This window comes from Cyprinodon tularosa, unplaced genomic scaffold (genome assembly GCF_016077235.1).
Source record: "Cyprinodon tularosa strain WSP-4 unplaced genomic scaffold, ASM1607723v1 ctg298, whole genome shotgun sequence".
In the NCBI taxonomy this organism is placed as follows: Eukaryota; Metazoa; Chordata; class Actinopteri; order Cyprinodontiformes; family Cyprinodontidae; genus Cyprinodon; species Cyprinodon tularosa.
This window is the reverse complement of record NW_024039005.1, coordinates 1,115,268-1,142,500: the sequence shown is the minus strand read 5'-3', so window position 1 is coordinate 1,142,500 and position 27,233 is coordinate 1,115,268. Positions and strand designations below refer to the sequence as shown.

The window sequence follows — 27,233 nt, the reverse complement described above, 5'->3', positions numbered from 1 at the left end:
GTCCCATACAGCAGACCTATAAAGTGCTGCTGGCGCGTCTTCCAACTCCTGTTCTCTCCCACTCGCCATACCCACACAATTCTCCACAACAACTGATTTTTCCCTGCTACACCCGGCTACGCTGCTTCGCTTCTTCTTCTTCTTGTTTACTACTGGTGGTTGGCTTTGGTCGCAGTACTGCCACCTTCTGCTCTGGAGTGTAAACGCTTCGCCTATGAGAAAAAGGAGCAGCGCATGAACCGAACGAAACACACGCGAACCGAACCGAGACAGTCGAACTGAACAGTTCGGACGGTTTTCATAAACCGTTCCATCCCTAGTATTTCCTGTTTGGTTCCTTACCAGCTTGTTTTGTTTGTCTGACCGCCATTGTGGAAAACGACTGGTGAAGATGGAGCAGCTAGCAGAGCGAGGTGCGCGAGAACTCTGGGACCCTTTTTCCACCTGGATCCCCGCTCTTTTTGGACCTCATGTCCCTCCGTTGTCATACAAACTTGCCCCCCCGTTTCCTCACCGCCTCGGCCGTATCTAGACCCAAAGCTAGTTCCTGATTGGCCCTCTGGTGTTGTGGCGTGGAATAACATAGCGCAGAGCACGCTTCAATATTGGACAAATCAAAAAATCTGTGAGAAGCACACTGTGACACACCGCTGGGGCAGGATAACCCGGCCTTCCCCCTAACCCAACTGATACCTTAGCTCTAAACCTAACCCTAACCCTTTTAGCCCTCCAAGATTTATTAATCTCATATATTTGGAGATAAAGCCTTAACATGGCCATCTCACCATAATATGCTTGATATTAAGCCCTCTTTTACATTAAATGTCTCCTTTTAAACACCTGATGAGAAACCTTAAATTAACCACAATTAGTGAATTAATACCATAATATGACCACTCCTCACTAATTTCTATAAAATACCTTACACCCTATTTTACACTGAAATTATCAAAATCTTAACCTTAAGTAACAAAACTCCTACCAATATTAGACCTAAAAAATATTTATTCATAAAACATTTCCCTCTACCTACCTCCCTTCCCTCAGTTTAGAACTGCAGGGAGTGGAGGAGGCAGAGTTTACATGCCAGACTGGCGGGGGTCAACTTAGCCCATTACAGGGAGGTTTACCCTGACTCTGCTTCCTCCATTGAACTAAAAAATAATATACTTATCTTCAATTAATCATAACCTCCACTCTTATACTACACTTATAGCATATATCACCTTACCAGATCAATTAGCTACTGACCCTAATATTAGTGGAATCCATACCTACACCTAACACCTGACCCTTGCCTTAAAAATACACTTAGCCGATCCCTAACCCTGACACTTGCCCTAAAACCTAATTTTTAGCCTTGCCCTAACCCTAAAACCTAGCCATTACTCTAAAAGCTAACCCTAATTCTCCAAGTTCTACAAACTGGCTTGGCTATGGATCTGAGAGATACCAACGAACGTGCGCCGGCCCGTGCAATACTTTTGATCCCCTAACCAACTGCTCTAGTCGTTGGACTGGGTGGGGGGGGGGGGGTCATCGAGAGAGTGTCTAACGCCTAACCCGTCCCCCCAACCCTAACCCTAACTTAACCCTAACCATTAGCAAAATAGCATGTGAGGACCAGCAAAATGTCCTCCCTTTGCAAAAACTGGTCCTCAATTTGATGGTGAAATAGGAAAAATGGTCCTCACTCTGTGGGCTAGACAGGTACACACACGCACACACATCTGCATGTACATCTACAACACTGTGCCTTTTAATTATGCTTTAACATCACCTGACTTGCTTTCCCTGCGGTGAAGCGAAAAACTATCAAAGGTGAGAAACAAAACAGTTGAAAAGCCATTTTCCATTGGCACTAAAGCTGGTGCAGTCAGTGCATATTTCCATCGCTCTCAGAAACAAACATGCCAGCTACAAGGCAGGCTCTGCTCTCTACCAAGAAAAAGGTATTGATTTTCCTCGATCCCTGAGTGAGATCATTTCCTTCTCTGGATCAATTGAATATCTTTCCATTTGTGTTTTTTGGAATATCTAATGTGTGAAGGACGGCCGACAGCGAGCGGACACTCTGACAGGCACACAGGCAGACCTATGCAGAGCTTCACTGCATCACAAGCCTGTTTTACCATGCCATACCCTGGAACGGTACTTCAGGAATAGAGCCCGTTTTCTCCAAAGCTGCAGAGAAATCGAGCACACAGTGAGAAATGAGCTGAAAACATGGAAAATAAAACAAACAAAAACACCTTAAACCACAACAACCACAGCAGCAAAATTGACAGACAGCAGCAATGGTTTAGACACGCCACAGCCTCCAAACATTTTTCTATCCTACAGATAAAAGAGCAACTAAACTAAATTAGGCTTTTTGCAGATTACCTGTATAGATTGAGCCTGAAAGATACTATCTTTATGTCACTGTTCACATTTTAATGTAAGGGTGTTTAATTCAGTAAAAATAATCTGCAAACCATCTTAGTGCTGCCCTCTATGGGTTGGAAGGTGGTTACTGCAGTGGAATTTTCCAACTGGCTGAAACGGAACAGTTTGGTACAAATCTAGCTAGAGCTAACGCCGCTTCTCAATCCGTTCTCGTGTCCTCGTTAAACATCATCAGCCTCAGCCCTACTACTGATCCAATTCACAAGAACTAGAAGCGTGATCGCATCTGTACTCGTGACGTCACCACACGCTAAGCTCGTCTAGCGCTGCATTTCACCTCCTCTTATTAATAGTCTCTAGATAATAATAAATTATGAGTTTTTTCATTTAGTGGAGGAATAATAATGAACAAAGTCAGATAAACACAAATCAAATGAACGTTTTGGCCAAAAAAGAAAAATCGCCATCAGGGCCAGCGGTCCTTCACACACGGCTATGCCGAAAGAGGGCCGCTGCAGACGGGCTAACGTTAGCTTTAGAGCTCCGCTGGTTGCCGCGGTCCTCTCAACTTCGGAAATTTTTTTTTAAATTACGCATTAAATGGGTAAACAGACCATATAGTGAAGTATAATGTACTCGCCTTTAGTACGTAATTTAAAAAAAAGTTCTGATGTTGAGAGGACCACGGCAACCAGCGGACCTCTAAGGCTAACCGCTGCCAGGGCTAACGTTAGCCCGTCTGCAGCGGCCAGGGATAACGTTAGCCCGTCTGCAGCGGCCAGGGCTAACGTTAGCCCGTCTGCAGCGGCCAGGGATAACGTTAGCCCGTCTGCAGCGGCCAGGGATAACGTTAGCCCATCTGCAGCGGCCAGGGATAACGTTAGCCCGTCTGCAGCGGTCAGGGATAACGTTAGCGCGTCTGCAGCGGCCAGGGATAACGTTAGCCCGTCTGCAGCGGTCAGGGATAACGTTAGCCCGTCTGCAGCGGTCAGGGATAACGTTAGCCCGTCTGCAGCGGTCAGGGATAACGTTAGCCCGTCTGCAGCGGCCAGGGATAACGTTAGCCCGTCTGCAGCGGCCAGGGCTAACGTTAGCCCGTCTGCAGCGGCCAGGGATAACTTTAGCCCGTCTGCAGCAGCCAGGGCTTTAATTATATATTTTTGACAAATCGGATCTTCTCGCTTTTCTTTGTCCTGTTTGGTGTGATTGCAATTGCTGATATTGACCTGGCCGGACGGGAGCGGAACTAAAAAATTGCTTTGCTCCGTATTTTGACGGTGACGGACGGAGAAGGCGTACGTGGACGGTGACGTGCGGAGAAGTAGCGGTGGATGTGGAACAGTTCTCATTGATTAACGTGACGGACAAGTACTCTGCACAATGCCTGTGAGCGGGACGGCGCAGAGGGCTGACGGAGGATGTAGAATCTGGGGGTCAGAAGGGAAAAAAAGGCAGGTGGGGCCAAAGGGGTGGCTAAGAGTGGCCATGGCCGCCCCAGGCCCCCACATCTGGCTCCACCCCTGCCCTATTGTGGCTGAAGTTTTTAAAATATGTCTGGTGTCTGGGTTATGCTGTGACATCGGGTTTAGTTACACTTTAAGCAAAGAGCACTCCATAACACAGGCAGCTCCTGGTCTGTTAATCTCAGAGTCGACATAAGAAGATGCACAGAAACGGCTGACTAGCCTTACCCCGGGCAAAGCACTGATTCTCTCTAAGCTTTGACAGCTGAGCCGTGGGCTGTCACTGCAGTCAGACGCAGCCAGGGAGGCCAGGCTGTTCCTGCTAGACTCACAGGTCTCTACACACACATCAGCCTTTAAAGGGGACTTTCAGGTGTAAGAAGGAGAACACAGATGCATTAGAGCTTTGTCCAATCTAGGTTTGGCTGTTGGAAATAAACAACTAGAAATAGATAAGAGAGAAGATTTGTTATAAAAAAAAGGTAAAAAAAGAAGGAAATTGGAAAAGGTTTACAATTACTTCTCACAACCATTCAAGAGGAAAGCTGACACACATTTGTGAAAGCTAAATTTCAGATGACCAACTATCATTCACCTCCGATACCTCTCCTCATATAGCCACAAACTTTGGTCTATTTTACTGGGATTTTATGTAAGGGACAGAAAATAATAATGAATTCTCTGCCATTTTTGACAGAGTTCCTACAACGTAAGACAAGTTAAATTCAAGACTTTTTAAAGTCGTAGGGAAGCGGCTGTTCTAACGGTTGCATTTTCCGAATTCTCAGGAGTGGTGCCCGACTTTACAGGAGTGAATAAAGTGAATGTGATGGGTCGATTATCAAGGGGGCGGGATGGTTATAGCAAAAAGTTTGCAATCACGTTGTGGCCGGTTTTTTGGGAGCATCTTGCTAACCAGTTAGCAACTTAGTGCTAGTAGGTTCCCAATGGGAAATTCCATTGGGACCAAGTAGCACTAAGTTGCTAACCAGTTAGCATCTTAGTGCTAGTAGGTTCCCAATGGGAAATTCCATTGGGACCAAGTAGCACTAAATTGGTGACTTAGAAACGACGCTGTCAAGGAACACTATGGACAGCGGAAACATGCAAGAGGAGGAGAGTTTAGTGTCGGAGGTCGTGGATGAGTCTCCTCCGGCATCCTTTTTTTATTTAGAAGAGGAAAGCGGGGACGACGATGTTGTGGAAGAGGACGCCAGGGCGGCAGAAGCTTGGTTTGGTTTAGAAGGCTTCCAGCCGTACATGTTTGAGCCCTTGCCTCGCAACGCTGCCAGTTCTGTTAGCTCTACGCCTGCTGAAGACACAGACGTCCATCCCCGTGAACACTGGGACGCAACTCAATGGGAAAGGAAAGGATTCTGATTTCAACCGTTGCGTATATTAGCTGCGACATATGAATCAAGATGCTATGACCGAAAAAAATTAGATTGACAGATGACTGTTGATATATGATTGGCTGAATTTAGGTGTTCAGACTGACGTAGAACTAACTGGCCTGCAGAAGATAACAAAATAAAATAAAGCAACAGATTTTGAGACGGGATATTTTTAAAAATAGAAATTTTCTACATTTTGGGACAACATCGTCTGATAAAGATTACATTTATATACATGTTTAAGCCAGAATGATTTGACAATTAAATATGATTTCCCTATGACTAAGTATAAAATCCTTTCCTCTCATTTGGTTTCATTTATAATAAAACCAAATGAGAGATTCCTATTTCAACCGTTGCGTATATTAGCTGCGACATATAAATCAAGATGCTATGACCGAAAAAATGTGATTGACAGATGAGCGTTGATATATGATTGGATGAATTTAGGTGTTCAGGCTGACGTAGAACTAACTGGCCTTGGGAGAATTTGGAAATGCAACGTTTGGAACAGTCGCTTCCCTACGACTTTAAGGATCCGCAGGAACCGTCTTTAGCAGGGGTCTTCAACGTTTTCCAGACCAAGGACCCCAAACTGATGGCGAGATGGAGCGGGGACCCCTTAATTATATATATGGTATGAAATAGTGTTCTATCAAACTGGTCTTATAGTCACTCTATTACAGATGGAGTAATGTAACTAAAGTAATCCCTCCCTGGGATTATTAAAGTATTTCTGATTCCTGGTTGATGGGACAGGTGTTGTGAATGAAACGGTGCCCAGCTTGAAAGAGCTCCTGTGTGTCTCTGAATGTGGGCATTGATGACTGAAAGACATCTTCTGCCTCCATTAATCTGTTTACTACAGTCTGCTGGATTCATGTTAATCTGGATTTAAAGACATTTCAATTAGTGGAAAAAAATGCAGGAGGGAATATAAAAAAAAAGTCTAATCAACCAAAACTTTAGCGACCCCCATGCAGTACCTCTATGGACCCTCAAGGGGTTGTGCCCCCCCTGTTGAAGACCTCCGCTCTAGAGTTTAATGATGGTCCCATCCCACCAGAGCACCTTACATATCATCATTATATGAAGCCGACTGTTTAGAATTCATAAAAGTTCCTTTAACATTTTTTTACTTCTTACCTTTTTATCATAAAGGCCTTTAACTTCAGTTAATATTCATATTTATTGTTTACTTTTCTGTTTTATTTATCTAGATCAGGGGTCACCAAGGGGCCCCTCAAGGACCACATTGCGGGCCCTCTTCATCTTCTGAAAGTTAAGTTTCATTTTTTTTTATTCTGTTGCTCTTCTTTTTAATCATTTATGTATTATTTCATCATGTTAACTATTTCATCATTTTTCACTGGTTTCAAAATGACAATATTAAAAAGAAAGTTAGAAATGAATAAAAGAATAAAATAAGAATAAAAATGAGTTTTAATGGATGAGATTTACTGCAGGTGAACACTGATCCCTCCAGTTCATAGGTCAGTATTGGTAGCCCTTCCTATGACTCGGTAGCCATGAAGTAGCCCTCAGCCTTTAAAAGGTTGGTGACCCCTGATCTAGATAATAATCAGGGGTGAAATCCCTAATTAAAGTTCCAGCGCTAATTCTATTTAAACACAACCTTTGACCTTAAACAAATCAGAGGCCATCAGAGGTTAAGAGGCTGAATCATTTAATTTGCCTTTATTCTCCAGCTTCTTGTTCAGATTTCACTGTAGCTGCAGAAAATTCTGATGCATTTACTATTGATATTGGTCAGGAATATATATATATATATATATTGATATTTTTTTATTGCTCTGTGAACAGATTCTCAGAGCTGAGGTGTTACCATGCACCGCCTGGCTGCTTTCGGTTACTGTTCTGCCTGCCTGACCTCTTAGTTTGGGCGGGTGGACGCGTCCTGTCAGGCTCTTTCCATTTTTAGATGCTACAGACTGTGAGGAGCTCTGGGAGGTTTATTCCTTAACGCGGCTGTAAAAATCATCCCTGGTCTGTCTGCTGTCTTCTTTGTTCTGCTAATTGTTCTCCAACCAACATCTGAGGCTTTTATAACAGCTGGATTTATACCAGGGTTCAATTATATACAATGACAGACTGTGTTTATTGGTAAAGAGACCTTTTTAAGGCAGTTGGTGGAAATTGGATTTTAATCAGAGATGTTAAAGGAGCTGAACACACATGCAGATCACATCTTTAGTGGTTTATAGAGAAAGGCTACGCTGAAATATATAAATATTGGAGTATTTCTTTAGTTTGTTTCTTTTTTTTAATCATTTATTACAGGAGTCTTCAACGTTTTCCAGGCCAAGGACCCCCAAACTGATGGCGAGATGAAGCGGGGACCCCCTAATTACATATATTGTTTGAAATAGTGTTCTATCAAACTGGTCCTATAGTCACTATTACAGATGGAGTAATGTAACTAAAGTAATTTCGCCCTGAGATTATTGAAGTATTTCTGATTCCTGGTTGATGGGACAGGTGTGAATGAAATGATGATGAATTCATGTTGAATTCATTTTAATGTGTATTTAAAGACATTTTAATTAGTGGAAAAAAATTGCAGGGGGGAATTTATATATAAATATAAAAAAAAGTAAAAAAAAATAAAAATAAATAAAAATAAAAATTTTGTCGACCCCCATGCAGTACCTCTATGGACCCCCTAGGGGTCGCGGACCTCCTGTTGAAGACCTTTGATTTATTATTTTCATTCCAGTTCCGTTAATGTGATCCTTTGTGTTGGGATGTCAAATTAAATGCTAAAACTAAAACAAAGTTTGCAGTTCTGACATGACAATATTAAAAAAAATGTGTATTTAAATCAAAATGTTTCAGGTGTTTATATAAATGTATGCCTAACTCCATCTACTTTAACAGTTTGATTAAAATAAATAAAAATAAAATGGCATTATGGAGGAAATAAATGAGTCTTCCAGCTGATCAGAGAGCAGGTGTTTACCTCTGACTGCTGCAGGGATCCTGCACTGGATGAGGCCTGTTGGTGATAGACATTAACATCATCTGCAAGACAAAAAGAGAGCAGACAAAAAATGAGCCTGGAGCTACAACCGTCAGCTCGACCATAAGAGCAGCTGAGAGCACCGACTGTCAGCGTTCTGCTCTATATTTGGACAGTACGTTAGGGCAGCGGTCTCTCTCTCGAGGTGCACAATGGGGCCCTGCTAGATCGCCCTGACAGCAGAAGCTAAACCATGCTATTATGATTCAGCAGCAACAGGAGTGACTTCAGAAAACAAGAATGAGACGTCTGCAAACCCTCCTCTGGCCTGGTTAAAAATAGCAGGAGGACACGTGATGAAACTGAGTAATTACTCCGACTGTCTTCCCCTTTTTGGCCGTCCCTCACTGCTTTACACAGGACGGTGCGATTCTTCTGGATGGATTCTGAGAAAGGATTTACATAAGCAAATATCTAATAGGGCAGAAGGACGAGGAAAAAGAAACAAACAAGGAGTCTGTAGTGCCTAAAAAGATCAAAGCTAAGGATCCACACAAAAAAACGAAGTAAAAAAACATAATTCCTAATTGTTGGTTTCTGAGTTTATATGACTCAATATAGTATATTATTTTAGAGTATATAAAATAATATCAGCTAGTTCCTGATTGGCCCCCTGCCCTGGCGTTGTGGCATGGAATAACATAACGCAGACCACGATTCAAAAATATCTGCAACAAGCTCTCTGCTACACAAAGGAGAACCAGGCCTTTAGCCTCACAGTACTAACTTTAGTTTGAGACAAAGAGTTAAACCACAGATCCACACTTATTCTTAGAGCTAATAATAATAATACTGCTTTAGTAAAGTAGCGGCCATTAAAAATGGCCCTTCACAGTCAAACATGACCCCCTCTTGCATATTTTATTTCCTCTGACTCCACCCTTTCACTGAACTACAGGGTCTGACCAGGAGATGATGCTTCTCTTTAGATCATAATGTCCAGAAATCGTGACAGAAAGAATATTTAAGTACAAAGATTGAGGTTTAAAGAGGAATCATAGGGGACCAACCAAGGAAAGTGGGGACATTTTGAATGGCTACTACTGTAATAACACTTTAAACAGACATTGTGCCTTTGAGCAGAAGGCCTTTCATTCACAGACCAGAACGGCTCCCAAACAGCTGAGCATATGTTTTCCCAGTTGGCTGCTTTATTAGACGTAACAGCAGCCAGTCAGCAATACCAGCAGACCTCCTCTCTAGGAAGCCTCCACACTTAAAGCTTTGTTCAGACCGAGCAGCTGATCACAGTGGAAATGCCTCAACAATGCAGCCATTTATTAGTTTAAGTGGAGAAAATCTGAAGCAGAGTCAAAATGAAGTGAATTAAACTAAATAGAGCAGTCATTTTTTATCAATCAGCTGTAATAAAAACAATGTTCACTGCTTTAAAAAAAAGACAACATACAAAAACCAGAAGCTTTCAAAGCTATAAAAGGTAACACATTCTGTAGTTTCAGTTCCCTTAAACTGAAGGAAAGCTGAGTTTGGGTTGGTCTGATTTTATGAAGCAGGAAAGTTGTGGTTTTCTGTCATGAGCTGAAAGTTTGAAGTGGCTTCTTACATCTGAGAGGGAATGAGAGACATTTCTAGAAACCGTCCTGCTGATCTGAGCCGAGGTCTGTTTTATATTCCACAGAGTCCAAGAGATAAGATGGATCAACATCTTCAGTTTATTTGTGCTGGAGCCGGACTTAATTGTTGGAAAGCAGCTCTCACAGTTACACCAATAAAAACATATTAACACAAAAAATAAAAGATAAAATTTCCCAACTATGAATAAATCCTTCCACCTTTACAAAGTGCATCATACTGTCATGTCATGATGCAGATAAATTTAGTGCCTTTCTGATGTTTACTTATCTCTAGAACCATGGGCGTAGGTTTATATGGGGATAGGGATGCACGATATAATCGGCCCCCTATCGGTATCGGCCTTAAAACTGAATATCGGACATCGGCCACCCCACCGATATTTAACCCCATATTTGATCAGCTTCTGAGTTTCTAAAGTCTAAAAAAAATAAATAAATAAAAAATACTACTTCTTCCTCCTCAAAAACTTCTTTTTTACAGACTTAAAAACTTCTAAAGACGAGGGAAAAAATATTGATCCATTAAAATATCCCAATATCTTCATATGCTGATATATTGCCATTTAAAAACACCATATCAATCTCTTTTACTAATGAAATATTGCTATATGTCATCGTTATGCTACGAAATCCCCCGAACATTTACGAAATGTTGCCATATTTTTATATGTTGATATATTGACGCGGTATCGATCTATTTTACTAACAAAATCTCACAAGAATTTGCAAAATATCCCGAGAGTTTGTAACAGAACGATGAAATTTCACCAGATTTTGAAAGTAAAATAGATCGATACCGCGTTTTTAAAAATTTATTTGATATCAGCATATGAAAATATATTTGAGTATATTATTTTTCAAAGTGTCAGAAATGGATAACAAAACTGCTATTTTCAATGACTACTTATTTTTGTCCAGCTTTAACATCGGTATCGATATCGGCTACATGAGTTTTAAAATATCGGCATATCGGATATCGCCAAAATCCCAATATCGTGCATCCCTACTTTGGGACCATAGGGACATGTCCCTACCAACATTTTGGACCGATCTAATTGTCCCTACCAATAACTAGATGAGAAAAATACAATACAATTAAAAAACTGAATATAATCTAAGCTAAAACAGGCGAAAGCTTCTGATTGCAGTTCTGTAAAGAAGCAGGAGAGAGTTTGGATTTGAGGAACTTGAGAAATGTAAGAAACCAACGTTAGGATTTCTTTTCTAAAACTAAATATTCTGACAGTTCAGAAAACTGCTGTTAAAATGAACAAAGATGTAAACTATCAACGTTTCTGATTCCCTTTCAGCAATATTTTCATTTTTGACGACAGTTCAGGTATAAATAACAGGTTTTATTTCTATTGTAGATCATAACAACATGAGAAGGAGACTAAAGATCTGCTATTTTTTGCTTTCCACATAAAAATAGATCTATTTAATAGATTCTACTTCTAAAAATAGGATAAAGAAAAACAGAGGAATTCTATTTACATCGATTATATTTTTCTAGATTTCACGGTTCATAAGTATATTAGTACAAACATTAAAGGCACACTATGCAACATTTTTCAGTTAATTAATGTGTTCCATAACGTTTTGGATGATTAAATGAGTCATTTCAGGTCGAACAAAGGTATTCTCGGCCGCCCTGGTGGTCTGTAGGGAAAATACCGTACTTGCAATTGCAGGAGCCCTCGGCCCGCACCCACAGGCTCAGAAGTCTCGCGAGAGTCGGTCTTGCTTTACGGCGAGAACTTGGCTAACTACAATCTCTGTTATTTAGACACATGCATAACAAATAATGTATGAAAACATGCTAAATTTTCAAACTCGAAAATTGGAACAAAATAGTCACTTACCGCAGTAGACATGGTGATTCGTTGCGTTCGCCTGTCTGCCAAGCTCAAAACAACCGCGCCTGGCTTGACGGAGAAACCAGGAGAACAGCTGAGCATATTTACGACGGTGCACTTTTACTTTCGCCCTCTGGGGGGAGCCTCGCTGGAAAATCAACACCGGTTGCATAGTGTACCTTTAATGTCTGGTAAATTAATTTTTACAATCTTGGTATAATTCCTGCTCTAAGTGGGTCGCTCTGTCGGCACTAGTGGCCCTATACTCCAGTTAACAATTAATCAATCACCAAAATTAGTATACGATTATTTAAATAATCGATTATTATGATTAACTGTTTCAGATTAATTGTTTCAGCATAAGAGTGGGGTTTACTTCTGCACAATTCTATATCTTCAAAATTAAACACAGGATAAATCCACCTATTACAGACATATTTCGACTATATTTGGTTAAATATTTACCTTCTGTCTTAGTCGCTGGTAAGTTTAAATGCAAACCTTTTCAAAGTGTAAATAAGTCCTAATTCCACATTCAGAGTCAGAATCAGAGTCAGTGATGCTTTAAACATTAAACAGCATCTAGTGCGTGTAGTGCTGATAAGATTTGTATTAATGTAGAAGAAATGCTGCTGTTCTCTTTAAACAAAATGTGCCCTGATGCTCACATTAAGAATAATAAAAGAGCATGAATATTTCTGCAAAGGACCAATGAAACTGAAGACCAATAGTGTCCCTAGTTGAAATCAAACCTTGTCTAGAACAGTTCCACTTTGTGTTATATGATACCGAATGTGCTTTTTTTTGATAGACAGACAGAAAGGGCTACAAGCTGTAAACTGGAAGGAAAGCAATTAGAAATAAATCCAGAAAAGGACTAAATTTGTATTTATTTTTCCAAAATTGCACAGAAACAGCTCAAAGCGCTTTGGGTTAGCCCTTATAGTTTTACTAACCTTGATTTAAAAATCTTAGGTGCCTCAAACAGGTTAAGTTCCATGGTGCTCCGTGTTTAGCTCAGCAGAACAGAGCAGAACATAAACTGTCGTCATGCACGAGGAAAATAATGTGCTGTTGCAGTGTTGATATATTTGAGTTTTGTTATCTTCCTGCCAACTGTGACCTATTTCCATTATCCTGAAGATAAGCATCTCTGCAGCATAATGCTGCCTTCATGGCTGCTGTACTCCTGGGTTACTTGCACTCTTCCAAAACATAGATAGTGGAGTGAGCATAGCGCTAAATGCATCTTTGCTTCAACATCATCCACACCTTGGTGTTTGCCTATGACAATAAATCCAATAAAAAAAGTTAATGACTTTAGGAGAGGATTTAGGAAATGTGGGGCCCTAAGCAAAGACAGGCAGGGGGCCCTGTGAATGGAGGAGACATCAAACAGCCCCATTCTACAGATGTAGAAATGTTAATAGAATAGACATCCATTATCTGTTCTAGGTTGTGGGGGGGGGGGGCATTTTACACCTAAAACTGGCAGGAAATAAGGAATTTATGTTTAAAAAATGTTAGGAAAGAAACTCGGTTAACAAGATGAGAATAGTAATAAGAAGTGTAAAGAAATAACACCAAGATGGTTTAATTCTGTAAATATATTTCAGATCTTTTAATGACTCTCTTTAAAAGTCCAACTCTTTCCTTTCAGTTTAGTTTCATATTATAATGTTAGATTAACTCACCGCTGAAAGATTCAGCCGGGCTCATCTCTATCAAACTGTCCTCTCCACATTTCCCTGTTATTCGGCGCATCGCTGAGGTCTCCCGGGGTTAAAGTGTTCCTCTCCGGGTGTTCTCCCTCCGACAGGCTGCCTGTGGTGCTTCCTTCCCCCGCCTGACCAAGTAGCTGACTCACCGGGCTATTGCTGCTGCTGCTGCTGCTGCTGCTGGCCTCCCTCACCCACTGACCGCTCTCTGCTGCATTCTCCACGACCCACTCTGCAGGGGGGAGGGAAGGGGAGGGAAGGGAGGGGGAGGGTCTACACCCCTAAGGCCAATAGCCTGACACTCACAGACGTCTTCTTCTTCTTCTTATGAGATTTTATGGCGGTTGGCAAACTTGTGAAATGTGCATTACCGCCACCAACTGATATGGAGTAAAGCAAGGAAACAGGAAACGATTCACCCCCCCCAAAAAAAAAAAAAAAAAAAAAAAAAAAAAAAAAAAAAAAAAAAAAAAAAAAAATACAATAAAATAACCTGTGTAACTTAAACCCACATAATACTAAATTATACTAAATTACATTTGCCCGTATAATTTTAATTTACTCTAGGTCATCGTACCTCTGCCAGTTTCTGATGGTCCCATTGGTCTTTCCATCATGCTTCCAACCATCTCCCAGTTCATATCTTTAACATCCAGATATTTTTCTGCAGCCTTCACTATTATTTTGATTTTTTCTGTTTTTTTTGTCGTCTGAGCAGTACAGTTAATCACTTCCACCATGAAAAGAACAAAATTTGTCTTTTTAACAATTAGTGAGTCTTCATCAATTTTTGGAGATTTCTCTAGAGGTTTGAAATTTGCCGTGTGTTGAACTGTAGGTTTGGGTTTTTCTGACTGAGATGGGATCCTTTTTGCAGCTTCAGCATAAGTTATTCCAAGCTCAAATTTCATTTTTTTTATTTCTTCAGACCTTTTGCTTGCTTCACAGCCGCGATAAGCAGCAGTATGTTCTCCACCACAATTACAGCATTTTATTTTAGCTTCTTTTCCACATTTACCATATTCATGTTCTCCTGCACACCTTCCACACCTCTGTTTCCCTTTACAAACTGCTGCAATGTGTCCGAATTTTTGACATTTGAAACATCTCAATGGTGGTGGATTGTAGATTTTGACATTGTAACTGATGTAACCGATGAATACTTTGCTTGGTAATTGCTCTTCCTCGAATTTAATTAGTACAGATAAACTGTCAGATCTTTCTCCGTTTCTTGTTGTTTTTAACCGTTTTACTTCTTTTACTTTTGCACCGCTTATGTTTTCCAGAATCTCTTTTTCAGAAATTTTCAGAGGAACTCCTCCAATGACTCCCCTGCTGATCTTTTTGTTCTCCATTAGGCTGCACTGAACTCTTATCCCGTCAATTTTGTTAATACGTATTGCTTTGCCTTGCTGGGCGCTGTCTCTGCAGTTAATTAGCAGGTCTCCACTGTACAGAATTCTGGCACCTCTGACTTCTCCAACAAGTTTATTGATGGTTTTTGTTAAGTGAACCGGATTCCAGTTTGTAAAAGAGTCTGCCTGATTAACGACTTTGAATATGACTTTGAATTCATTTTGTTGTGCTGTGGAATGTATGGATTGATCATCACTGGATTGTTCTGAACTAGATTCCCCTTTAACTGATCTCTGTTTTTTCCGCTTTTTCTCATTTTTTGATGCTGCTATCTTCCAACCTTCATTGTCACTATTTCCCTCTTCCATCCCACAAGAATCGCTTCCTGTTTCCTCACTACTCACGGCCCAGGACATTTCTCCACAAGCAGAGCAGCTTCAAAACACGCGCCATGCACCAAACGCCTCGCCGCTTCTTCTTCTTCTTCGTCTCGATGCTTAACTTCGAGGTCACCTAATGCTTTGACACGCAGAAAATAAATCCCACTCACAGACGTCAACACGTTGGCAACACGTGTTTGACCCCCCTTCCCCCCAATTAAACATCAATTTAGAAAAATCAATTACCAAAATAAATTAAATAAAATGTTAACAAAAGCAAAACAAGGAAATTGTTGATGAATTTGCTTTTTACATTAAAACAGCTGAAGGATTCTTCTCTATAATGCGGAGCTCTATTAGTGCCAAAATAACTACAAAAATAAATATATACATCCATCCATGCATATATGTATGTATGTATGTATGTAGGGCAGTATATATATATATAATAGGGATGCACGATATTGGGATTTTGGCCGATATCCGATATGCCGATATTTTAAAACTCATGTAGCCGATAACCGATATCGATACCGATGTTAAAGCTGGACAAAAATAAATAGTCATTGAAAATAGCAGTTTTGTTATCCATTTCTGACACTTTGAAAAATAATATACTCAAATATATTTTCATATGCTGATATCAAATTGATTTTTAAAAATGCGGTATCGATCTATTTTACTTTCAAAATCTGGTGAAATTTCATCGTTCTGTTACAAACTCTCGTGATATTTTGCAAATTCTTGTGAGATTTTGTTAGTAAAATAGATCGATACCGCGTCAATATATCAACATATAAAAATATGGCAACATTTGGTGAATTTTCGGGGGATTTCGTAGCATAACGATGACATATAGCAATATTTCATTAGTAAAAGAGATTGATATGGTGTTTTTAAATGGCAATATATCAGCATATGAAGATATTGGGATATTTCAATGGATCAATATTTTTTCCCTCGTCATTAGAAGTTTTTAAGTCTGTAAAAAAGAAGTTTTTGAGGAAGAAGAAGTAGTATTTATATTTATTTTTTTAGACTTTAGAAACTCAGAAGCTGATCAAATATCGGGTTAAATATCTGTGGGGTGGCCGATGTCCGATATTCAGTTTTAAGGCCGATTATATCGTGCATCCCTAATATATATATATATATATATATATATATATATATATATATATATATATATATATATATATATATATATATATATATATATATATATATATATATATATATATATATTTTTTTTTTTTTTTTTTTTTTTTTTTTTTAAATGCTATTTTGTTAATGGTTAGGTTTAGGTCTAAGGTGTCAATGGGTTAGGATTAGGGGTGTGGGAAATAATCGTTTTGGCGATATATCATGACATTTGGCTGCCTAATATAATATCGATCTTTCACTTCTTAGTATCGATTTTCAAAAAAAAAAAATGGTTACATAAAACATTGATGGGAAAATGGGCTACCTCTGCACCGCCACTCTGGCAGAAAGCGCTGTGGAGCCCTTTAACTGTGCGTGCAGCACCAAATCTGTATTTGAGGCAGTCACAGTGGAAGAAAACCCCAAACAACATGGATAATAGCTAATATTTTCTGATGAAAATATACAGCACTTGCTGTTTTATCTCATCATTTGATTTTGATAGCTGGGTAAAATATGGTAATATATAGTGATACTGCAATATTGTGAAAATATCGTATCGTGACCCAAGTATCGCGACATATATCCAATCGCAACACTCATGCCAATACTCACCTCTAGTTAGGATGGGGTAGGGTGAGGTATGCATTGATAATGTTTAGGGTTAGGCCATAGAAAGGGTTGAAAATGGCTGAAAATCAATGGAAGTCAAAAGGAGTCCACACATGGTCCTCACTACGACGGCAGAACGAGTATGTGTGTGTATAGCCTGTATCATAGTTAGCAGTTAATGGTCCCTGTGCTGCTAGGAAAGGTGTCAAAAGTATTCTTGTTTATTCCTCCAGTATAAATCCTACTGTTTCTAAACACTTTTGTAGAAATTGGAGGATCAGCTTCAGCTTTTTACTCCAGTGAAAGTGTAACAGTACAATTTTTAAAACTGCTTAGAGTATAAAAGTAAAAATAAAACAAGTAAAAAGCTTTACTGCTCTACACTATTAAAGGGAAATGTTTCTACGATCATGATGATAACTTCCTTAGACTTCATTTTCTTAGTTTTATAATTAATGGTAACATCACATTTAACTTCATCTTGAAAAAACTATTTATTTTGTATGTGGCGAGCAACAAGTTGGGGCAGCACCAAGTCCAACCACAAAGACATTAATTGTCTGGATGAAACTAATTATTTTGATGGTTTTTATTTTTCTAAATACCATCAGGCCAGAATGAAAATGAGCCTAAATTAAACAAAACTAACGAGTCTATTTTTAAAATGTGAGGAGTAGAAAATAAAAAGTTGTCTAAAAAATAATTCTGGCAGTAAAGTAGAGATAGCCAACATTTCTACTTAGGTAAGGAAGTATTTATTTGTTACTTGACTCCTCTGTCTAATAGGAACTTAATTCATTTAAGTTGAAGGTTGTCTTTTTAGAGTGTAATGTGGTTTCTTAGGATCAGATGAGGATAGAAAAAGTTTCGGTATCTTCATTGATGACTCCATTTCTTTTAAAGTACACGTCCTTCAATGACTGAAGAGGATGACACTGATAATGTTTTTTGTTTTTTATTGAAATAAACGTTACTTAAAGGGCAAAACAATGGTACAGTGTTTGCCCGGCTTAAGGTGACCTGAGATGACGTGATGTGAATGGGTGATATAGAAATAAGCTGAATTGAGCGGGCATCAATGTCAGACATCTCAAGTCTCCGCTAAGTACGGAGCCCATTCCCCCCGTCCCGCCCCCCCTCCACTGGCTGGCCCTTTGGCCCGCTGGTGCATTGGTGGTGCTTGGTGTTTGGGGGTGGATGCCAGGGCGGGTGCTGGCTTGTTCCTGGCGGGTACTTCGCGGGGCCTGGCCAGAGCTCCCGTTGGGGGGCAGGGCGCCTCTATGGCCTCGGATCCCCGAGGCCCATGGCCGGTTTCACTTCGGGCTGGCTGGCTGCCGGCAGGGCCTTAGGACTCGTCCCCGTGGCTCCAGGGGGCTTCGGCATTGCGGTGGCCTGGGGGATTTCTTTAGGGCCATCTCTCCGCTTCCATTGGTGGGGGGGCAGATTTCCTGGGCTGGCCCCTCCGAGATGCCTTTGCTCTGGGGATCTCTTTGGACATCTGGGGTTATGGGTCCCCCAACGCTTGCCTTAGTGCTCTGGGGGGGCGTGTCTTTGGCTCTTCACAACCGCTATTGAGCATTTTTCCTTTGTATTCTTATCTTCAGCTACCACAGTATACATGTCAGATTAAATAATACTACTTATACTACCTTGTATTATTCGTTCTCTTGTTTGTATAGACACTTTTAAGAAACAACTAAAGACCCACTTTTTCTGTAAGTTGTTTTAATTTATACAAACTTTTTATAAATTTGTGCAGCACTTTGTGACCCTGGTCTGTGAAAAGTGCTATAGAAATAAAGTTTACTTACTTACTTACTTTGGTGATAGTATCAAGGTGCCACTTTATTGTATCTCTTATACTATATCTGTTGGTTGTTCTGTTCTGTTTCCATCTCTCTGCAGGTGATGAAGCAGACTGAAGATGTTTTATCTCCCCTTTCTTTCATCTTTTCTCCTTTTTCCTGGTTTGTCCTTTCCTGTTCTACTTCCATTGCAGCGTCCATTTAATCTGTAAATCTCCCTGCATGATTTATAATAAAGCCATTTATATGCATTAATCAAGCGGAACACTATGGCGATAGCCGTACTGCTCCACTTGTGAAAGTAAAATCTGTTTGGCTCTTACTGCCACTATGCCGACAGAACACTGTAAAAAACAAAAAACAAAAGAAATAATCTGAATTGAATTAAATTGATAATCCACTTTGTATCTAAACAAAAATAAAGACGCAAATGTAGTTGGGTTAGTTTGTTTTTGATTTCCTCTTTTATCTCTGTGAGGATTTAATTTGGTTAATTTGTTTAACAAAAAAGTCCAGGTTGAACTTCCAGGAACTACACTAGAACAAAGGTAAGTAATGCTACCCAAACGAGGTCATATCAGTAATCACACAAATCTTTAGCAATGGAAACCTGCAACATCTGTTCACCCTCCTGAACAGTATTATAGAAATATGGCATATAGATAAACTGTCACAATATAAGCATAAGTAAAGCTTTATTTAGACCTGTTATGTCCTGCAGCAGGCAGGATGCTTAGCTTAGTGGTTTGTTCAGAGCAGAACAATACATGGAGCCTGTTGTTAAACAACTTCATCACGTAAAAGTCAGGAAACGCTCTCACAGCTTATCTTCGCCGCTCCCAGCCTCCTCGCCGCTCTGTACTTCCACCGTGGTAAGATTCAGCAGCAGTGACCCCCCCCTTCCCCTTCAAGTGGTTTACACAGTCCTGTCCGGGTGTAATTATGTGATCCTTTTCTGTTGGGTGTGGCTGGCTGCAGAAATATAGCCGCTTATTTATTCCACCACACCGCTTTTTTTCCTCCAGCCTCATGTCGCTTCTCCTTCTTGGGATGTGGGACTGCTTGGGTGAGCAGTGCCCTCTGAGGTTTCAGAGACTAATGGTAAACTCATCTTTAATGACAAGGCACAGAGGACCACCCGTTCATGTTGCTTTACCTTATTTTAACACCCAAATGAGATGGTTGGGAAGCAGAATCAGACACAGTGGGAGAAACTGAGTGAAAATGTCATAAACTTAAATATGTTCTAAGCTAAATATTTCTCCAGGTTAATAGTTTTATATTATCGGATATTGGATAAAAAGTAGTTTCCAAACAAGTGTGCGATCACTTCCACCATAATGAACTTTTTGAAGAGTTTCAGTCTGGCTTTAGAGCTCATCATAGCAGTGAAACAGCTCTGGTGAAAGTCACTAATGATATTCTCATGGCCTCAGATAATGGACTTGTATCTGTGCTCGTCCTGTTGGATCTTAGTGCTGCATTTGATACAGTTGATCATAATATTCTTTTAGAAAGACTTGACTATTTTGTAGGAATTAAAGGAACAGCACTAGACTGGTTTAAATCTTATCTATCTGATCGATTTCCGGTTGTTCATGTTAATGACAGATCTTCCTCACGCTCAAAGGTTACCTGTGGAGTACCACAGGGATCAGTGCTAGGACCAATTCTCTTTACTTTATACATGCTCCCAATTGGTAGAGTTATTAGACAGCATGGGATTAATTTTCACTGTTATGCTGATGACCAGTTTTAGTCCGTGAGGCAGACACCCTGTCTACTTTTAAGGCTAGGCTTAAAACTTTCCTTTTTGATAAAGCTTCTAGTTAGAGTGGCTCAGGTTATCCTGAGCTATCTCTATAGTTCTGCTGCTATAGGCTTAGACTGCTGGAGGACATAGGGACCCCTTTTTCATCATTCTGCTTCATTCTATCTCTATTCTCCCACTCTGCAGAATCTGTTAGTTCAATCTCTAACGTTCTGCTCTCTCTGCTTTTTCTCATAGTAGCTTCATATCAGCTGTGCTGCTGCCATCAACACCTTTGTTTCTAGATGTTGGAGCTTGGCCTGTTTTCCAGTGTAGTCCTGTTTCTCTGACTGTGACTAACTGGATGTGCTCTCTTCATCCTCTGACATGGGAGCTGGCTCGGAGCTCGTCTGCCTGGCTGTGTGTTTCCTGGACGGGGCCGCCTGTGGAGCTGGTTGACAGTTGCCTTTTGTATCTATGCTTCTTTTTCTATGTCTGCTTCTGTCTCCTTGAACCCCAGTGGGCCTCAGCAGATGGCCGCTCACACTGAGCCTGGTTCTGCTGGAGGTTTCTTCCTGTTCAAAGGGAGTTTTTCCTCTCCACTGTCGCTACAAGCGTGCTTAGTGTGAGGGATTGCTGAAGAGTCAATGAGTCGATGCAATCAGCTGGTTTTCCTTAGATAGAAAACTTTGAATCAATCTGACTGGATGATCTGGTGAACTGGAAAGTTCCTTTTAGATGATTTGTTGTGAACACGCTAAATACCATAATAATGTTTATTTTTTTATTATTTCTTCACTAATTAAACATTTTTTAATTAATTGTGTATTTTTCTTATTAAAGGTTTTATTTTATATTTCAAATTAAAAAAGCTTACTGGATGGAAAACAAAATGTCTTTGAACTTAGAAACAAAGTCCAGTGGATTGATTTTTAACCTTTTTGAAGGTTTAATTTTATCTTGGAAATATTTGAGAAAGAGTTTCACAAGATATCATCTTATTTACTCAAATCAAGCGCAAATGCCCTCATAATTTATTTATAAATAATAAAGCCCACCACTGATGGATGCAGAATGATTCAATCACAGCTCAGACAGAAGCAAGCATGTTTGCCGCCATCTAGCGGAGGAAACGCGGAACTTCAGAGTCCAAAGGAGGAGGGGAGAAAACCGAGGAATCCTTCCTCTCTGTCTCACCTGCCAGATCTCATCCAGAGCCTCATTTCTGGATTCTGCATCAGCACAACACAAAGACTCGGAGTTTCCTTTCCTTTTTTGATTGGCTCCATTTGCAGGCAATGAGTTGACAAAGAGCGGCGATAGAGAAATGACGCTCAGCAACAGGTAGACTCTCTGAACATACCTTTGCTTGTCAAACAAAGACGCATTTTTTCAGGTGTAATCCGGAACTTTGCAACTGCTTTTTGGAGATTGTGTTTTTGTTGTCATTGAGTCGGAAATAGGAGACCGAATAAGAGCCTGAAGGAGTCCAGGGAGATTGCTGTTTTTATCCAGAGGTCTGCGCCTGATCATCATGCCGGGCCACAGGAGGCAGGTGGGTAATAATCATGTTAAAATCCGATCCTTGTTTATTGTCCAAAGCTCTTTAAAAGAAAAACATAAATCATCCAGATGGAGTCATTCATGCTTATAAAAATCATAAATTTGAAGCTTGCTTGGATGTTTTGCACAATCAGCTGCTGACAGATCTCTGGTTCTGCTCCCTGTTTGTTTTCAATGAGACATAGATCTAGATTTCAGGGAAAAACATGGATTTACCTTGATCTATATGATACAATGGGTTTCTGTTGAGTCAGTTTCGCGTTGGATGGTGCAGGGGAATTGCTCTGTGGTGAATCAGGTTCAACTGTGGAATTCCTTGACACACCTCCAGGTTATAGTTAGACTGGATTCTTTTGACAGGACCTGCTGGTTTTTGTAAGATTTGAATCAAGCCTCATGAAGCCATCTATATTTTACTAACCCTGCAGTAACAAGCTATGCACAGTCAGGGGCAGGTTTAGGAAATATGGGGCCCTAGGCAAAGACAGGCAGGGGCCCCTCTGAATGGAGAAGCATAGAGAAATGTTAATAGAATAGACATCCATTATCTGTTCTAGGTTGTGTCCCTCTCTTCTTGTCCCTTTTCTTCTTGTTTTCCTCTCTATGTTTTGTACTCAGCTGACTTTTCATGCTGTCTCTAAAGGAAGGAAAGATTTTTTCCAAGCACTAAGCTCACTTAGCTGATTGCTCCTTCCTGTGTTTCCAAAAAGGCCAAAGTAAATAACCCAGTCCTTCTTTTCACTGTAGACAAGCCATGATCTGCTTATCTGTTCTCCATTTTTCATTTGGATGAAATAATAGCTGCATGAATCATGACAGCAGACAAGATAGAGGAGAGCAGGAGGCGGGGTTACCAATCTACTCGCTCTGGAGAGCAGAGTTCGCTGCTTTTAGATGTCGTCTCCAAAGTGTGCAGCAAATGGACTGATCCAATATGGTGGACACTGACACTGTTCTGATGGCATTTTAGCAAAATGGTTTTTATCAAAAACATAATTAATGTTGCACCGATGCCCTTTTTTTGGCCTCGATACCGACACCATCTGTTTGAAATTGCTGTGTGTTTATATACAACATATTCTCATGATCAGTTCGTATGAAATCGTACAAAAAGTTATTCACAGTATTTGTACGTTTTTGACGTTTTTCCTCGAAAAAACATATCAATGCGCAGCCAGACAGACGAAAAAAGCAGATCGGCGGTGGACGTAAAAGTGGGAAAAACAGTGCAATAATTACTTCATGATGTCTCTCACTAGGTTGTTTGCTGTTTTGTATCTTAGGGTTAGGGGTAATTGTATGTTAAATTCTATGTTATTGAATGATGCGTAAGATGCGCAATGCGCACGTATATCTTGTCTCGAGGCAAGACGTAAAAATACGACGACGAAAAAACGTCAAAAACTTACAAAATACTGTGCATAACTTTTCGTACGATTTCATACGAACTGATAATGAGAATACACTGGTATATATGAAGAACTGCAGACTACTTGGATGTAAAATAATCGCCATCATGGCTTCGTCAAGCTGCTGCCTACCTTTGAGATGCAGGAAAAAGAATAAAACAAAGTGAATCAGTAGAACTTTTTTTTTTTTTTAACAGTGTCCTGTCAGCAGAGATGGGAAGTAACAAAGTACAAATACTTCGTTACTGTACTCAAGTAGATTTTTCGGATATTTTTACTTTACTACTTATTTTTATGGTGACTTTTTACTTCTACTCCTTACATTTTTACACAAATATCTGTACTTTCTACTCCTTACATTTAAAAAAATTGTCTCGTTACTTTAGTTTTGAATCATTTCAATGGAGTTACCGTTATTATTTTTCACGTCATCAATACCAAATTCAATCTAATTGGATGGGAATCTACGTTGCATTTGACGCACCACTACAAGATGAATCAACAGATTCGGCGGTATTCATTGGCGGCAAATCATTGCAGCTTGGTGGCGGTGGCGTTAGCATAGTAGCATGGACGACGAGATGATTGAAAATGAACACAACGGAGATCTAGTCCTATTGGCAGACATCCATTTAAAATGTAGGCAACGGCATGAAAAAAGTGGTTTCTACTTTTACTTTTATACTTTAAAGGGATAGTTCGGGATTTTTGACATGAATCTGTATGGCATCCCCATCACCAGTGTCATGCAATCACACTGACTTACCCCTGGCAACATCCTGTGAGCAGAGTTCTCGTCCAGCTTTGGTCAAGCCGAAAGTAGTCCGGCAGGTTTGCTAGACCCAGCGAAATAAAACGTTTCTCTTCCCAAAACATTATGTGTTCAAAAGAGTGATATTTTTGCATCCCAAAAACATTGTAGTGGAAAAAGTCACACGTCGTTATCAATTGGTCCTATTTTCTCTCTGTTCGTATCAGTGCGCGCCATCATTCTGACAGCGATGCATGTCTCGCTCCGCCTAGCTAGGAGCTAGGCGGAGCGAGACATGCATCTGGCTGTTGTCAGGTTAGTAGGCCCTAGCTGTCAGGTCATGGTGTCGCGCGCACTGATACGAACAGAGAGAAAATAGGACCAATTGATAACGACGTGTGACTTTTTCCACTACAATGTTTTTGGGATGCAAAAATATCACTCTTTTGAACACATAATGTTTTGGGAAGAGAAACGTTTTATTTCGCTGGGTCTAGCAAACCTGCCGGACTACTTTCGGCTTGACCAAAGCTGGACGAGAACTCTGCTCACAGGATGCTGCCAGGGGTAAGTCAGTGTGATTGCATGACACTGGTGATGGGGATGCCATACAGATTCATGTCAAAAATCCCGAACTATCCCTTTAAGTAAATTTACAAGCCTGTACTTTGTTACTTTTACTTGAGTAAAGAAGTTTAATCAGTACTTCCACTTTTACCAGAGTATTTTTTAACACAAGTATCTGTACTTTTATTCAAGTACGGAAAGTGAGTATTTTTGCCATCTCTGCCTGTCTGGCAATGTGGCAATAAGAATAATTGTCTTGATGCCAAAAAGAGCCCAAACAGATTTTACTTTCACAAGTTTCATGCATATAAATTGCTTTATTATAATTATGCAGGGAGTTTTACAGTTTATATGGACACTGCAATGTAAGTAGAGCAGAAAAACAGAAGAAGAAAAGGAAAAAGGAAAAAAAAGAGAGAAAAGATGAAAGAAAGAAGAGATAGAAAGGAGACAATGACAAAACATTTTCAGTCTGCTTCATCACCTGTAATGAGATGAAAAAAGAACAGCACAAACAGTAGAACTTTTTATTGCCTACCTGGAATGGGTGACAATAGTTGAAGAAACTTTTCGCTCTCAAAATGGTATCGGTGGCTTATTGGTTTGTACTCGCCGATACCTGTGGTGTAATTTGTTATAAGCAGTTTTTGTCTTATTGTGAAAGGCCCAACAGGAAGCACTGTGCGTGTTTCCGGGTTGGTGTTTTGCAGAAGCTAAATAAAGGAGACAATTGTTCGACAAGAAGTTGGCTGATTTCTTTTAAAGACCGCGAACACGACATGGTGTCAGAAGTGGTGAGGATTGCCTGAAAGAGCTATTATCGGAGAGTGACTTTGACAAGCTACGGGAGCGAGAACGTGAGTTTTATCAAGTTAAAACTATGTCGGATGTCGAAGCGGGAGCTAGCGCGCCTGCTGCGCCGCCCCGAGTTGTGCCGCCCCGACCGCAGGCAGATGGCAGCAACAATGCTAACGCCAACCCACCTCCTAATGCTACATTCACCATTCAGCCTCCAGAAGCATTTGATTTCGCAAAGCCACAGCAATGGGAAAAGTGGATACGCAGGTTTGAAAGGTTCAGACTGGCTAGCAACCTACACCTTAGCTCCGAGGCTAATCAAGTGAACACACTCATCTATTGTATGGGGGATGAAGCAGATGATATTCTGCGGGGACAAGCATTACCAGATGCTCAAAGACACCAATACCAAGCGGTGAGAGACATTTTGGATGCATATTTTGTGCCCAGGAAAAATATCATCTATGAGAGAGCCAGATTTAACCAGAGAGTGCAGCAGCTTAATGAGACTGTTGACTCGTTTGTCACTGCGCTTTATGCTTTGGCTGAAAACTGCAACTACGGTGCATTGCACGATGAGTTAATAAGAGATCGTCTCGTTGTGGGCTTGAGAGATACCAGCCTGGCGGAAAGACTTCAAATGGATAAAGATTTGACGCTGGAGAAAGCAGTGAATCAAGCCCGGCAGTCTGAAATCATAAAAAGGCAACAGACAGACATCAGGGGGGAAAATAAAGTGGAAATAGATGCTGTTTCGGCAAAATACAAAAAACAGAAACATCCTTCCTACAAACCCCAAATCCAACCAAAGTACACCACAAAAGCAAAAACATCAAGTGAGAGATCATGCTACAGGTGTGGTAAAACACCCGCTCATGGAAAAGGACAATGCCCAGCAAAAGATGTGAATTGTCATACATGTGGTAAAAGAGGACATTACAGTAAAGTGTGTAAATCTGCAAAATCTGTGCATGTGATAGAAACCGATGGCTGTAATGTCACACCCATGTTCCTTGGTTCTGTAGAGGCAGGTTCTGATCCCTGGTATGCAGACCTTACGATCAGAAATCACAAAGTTAGATTTAAGATAGACACGGGAGCTGATGTCTCAGTTATTCCAGCTCAGACATATTTCTGCATTAACCCAAACACGAGAGAGCTATGTAAACCAGATAGACCCTTGTTTGGTCCAGGTGGTAATCCACTTAATGTGGTGGGCATGTTCACGGAAACGTTGTGTAGAGGAGAACATGTAATGCAAGAAAACATGTATGTAATAGAAGATTTACATGTAGCTCTGTTAAGCAGACCAGCAAGCGTTAAGCTAAACCTTGTATCCAGAGCAGATAGCATAGACATTAAGGTGTTAAAGGACAACTACCCTAAATTGTGTCAGGGTTTAGGAGTGATGCAGCAACCGTACACCATCAAGTTAAAACCTAATGCTGTACCCTTTTCCCTGGCCACACCCAGACGCGTCCCCATCCCTTTGCTGGGAAAAGTGAAACAGGAACTGGGGATAATGGAGTCAATGGGAGTCATTAGCAGAGTTGAAGAGCCAACGGCCTGGTGTTCAGGTATGGTCCCAGTGCCAACTAAAAATGGATCAGTGCGCATATGTGTGGACCTCACTCATCTTAATGAA

At 40.4% G+C, this 27,233-nt stretch overlaps 2 protein-coding genes across 5 annotated transcripts in view; one reads left to right on the top strand and one right to left on the bottom strand.

Annotated features, from left to right (window-relative positions):
• ano5a (anoctamin 5a) overlaps window positions 1–13,676 on the bottom strand; it is a 66,605-nt gene extending 52,929 nt beyond the window's left edge. The window contains exons 1-4 of one of the 4 annotated variants that reach the window (XM_038291273.1): window positions 13,431–13,676; window positions 8,226–8,287; window positions 4,080–4,217; window positions 2,143–2,184 (exon numbers count right to left, since the gene is read on the bottom strand). In XM_038291273.1, coding sequence (XP_038147201.1) covers window positions 2,143–2,184; window positions 4,080–4,217; window positions 8,226–8,287; window positions 13,431–13,500 — 312 coding nt within the window. In that variant the 5' untranslated portion in view covers window positions 13,501–13,676. The remainder of the gene's footprint in view (window positions 1–2,142; window positions 2,185–4,079; window positions 4,218–8,225; window positions 8,288–13,430) is intronic. The other 3 variants (XM_038291274.1, XM_038291275.1, XM_038291277.1) reach the window with 3 other exon arrangements.
• A 7,987-nt stretch (window positions 13,677–21,663) lies between these two features.
• Window positions 21,664–27,233, top strand: part of LOC119787422 (anoctamin-9) — a 38,722-nt gene continuing 33,152 nt past the window's right edge. Inside the window, exon 1 of the mRNA XM_038291286.1 lies at window positions 21,664–22,055. Coding sequence (XP_038147214.1) covers window positions 22,035–22,055 — 21 coding nt within the window. The 5' untranslated portion in view covers window positions 21,664–22,034. The remainder of the gene's footprint in view (window positions 22,056–27,233) is intronic.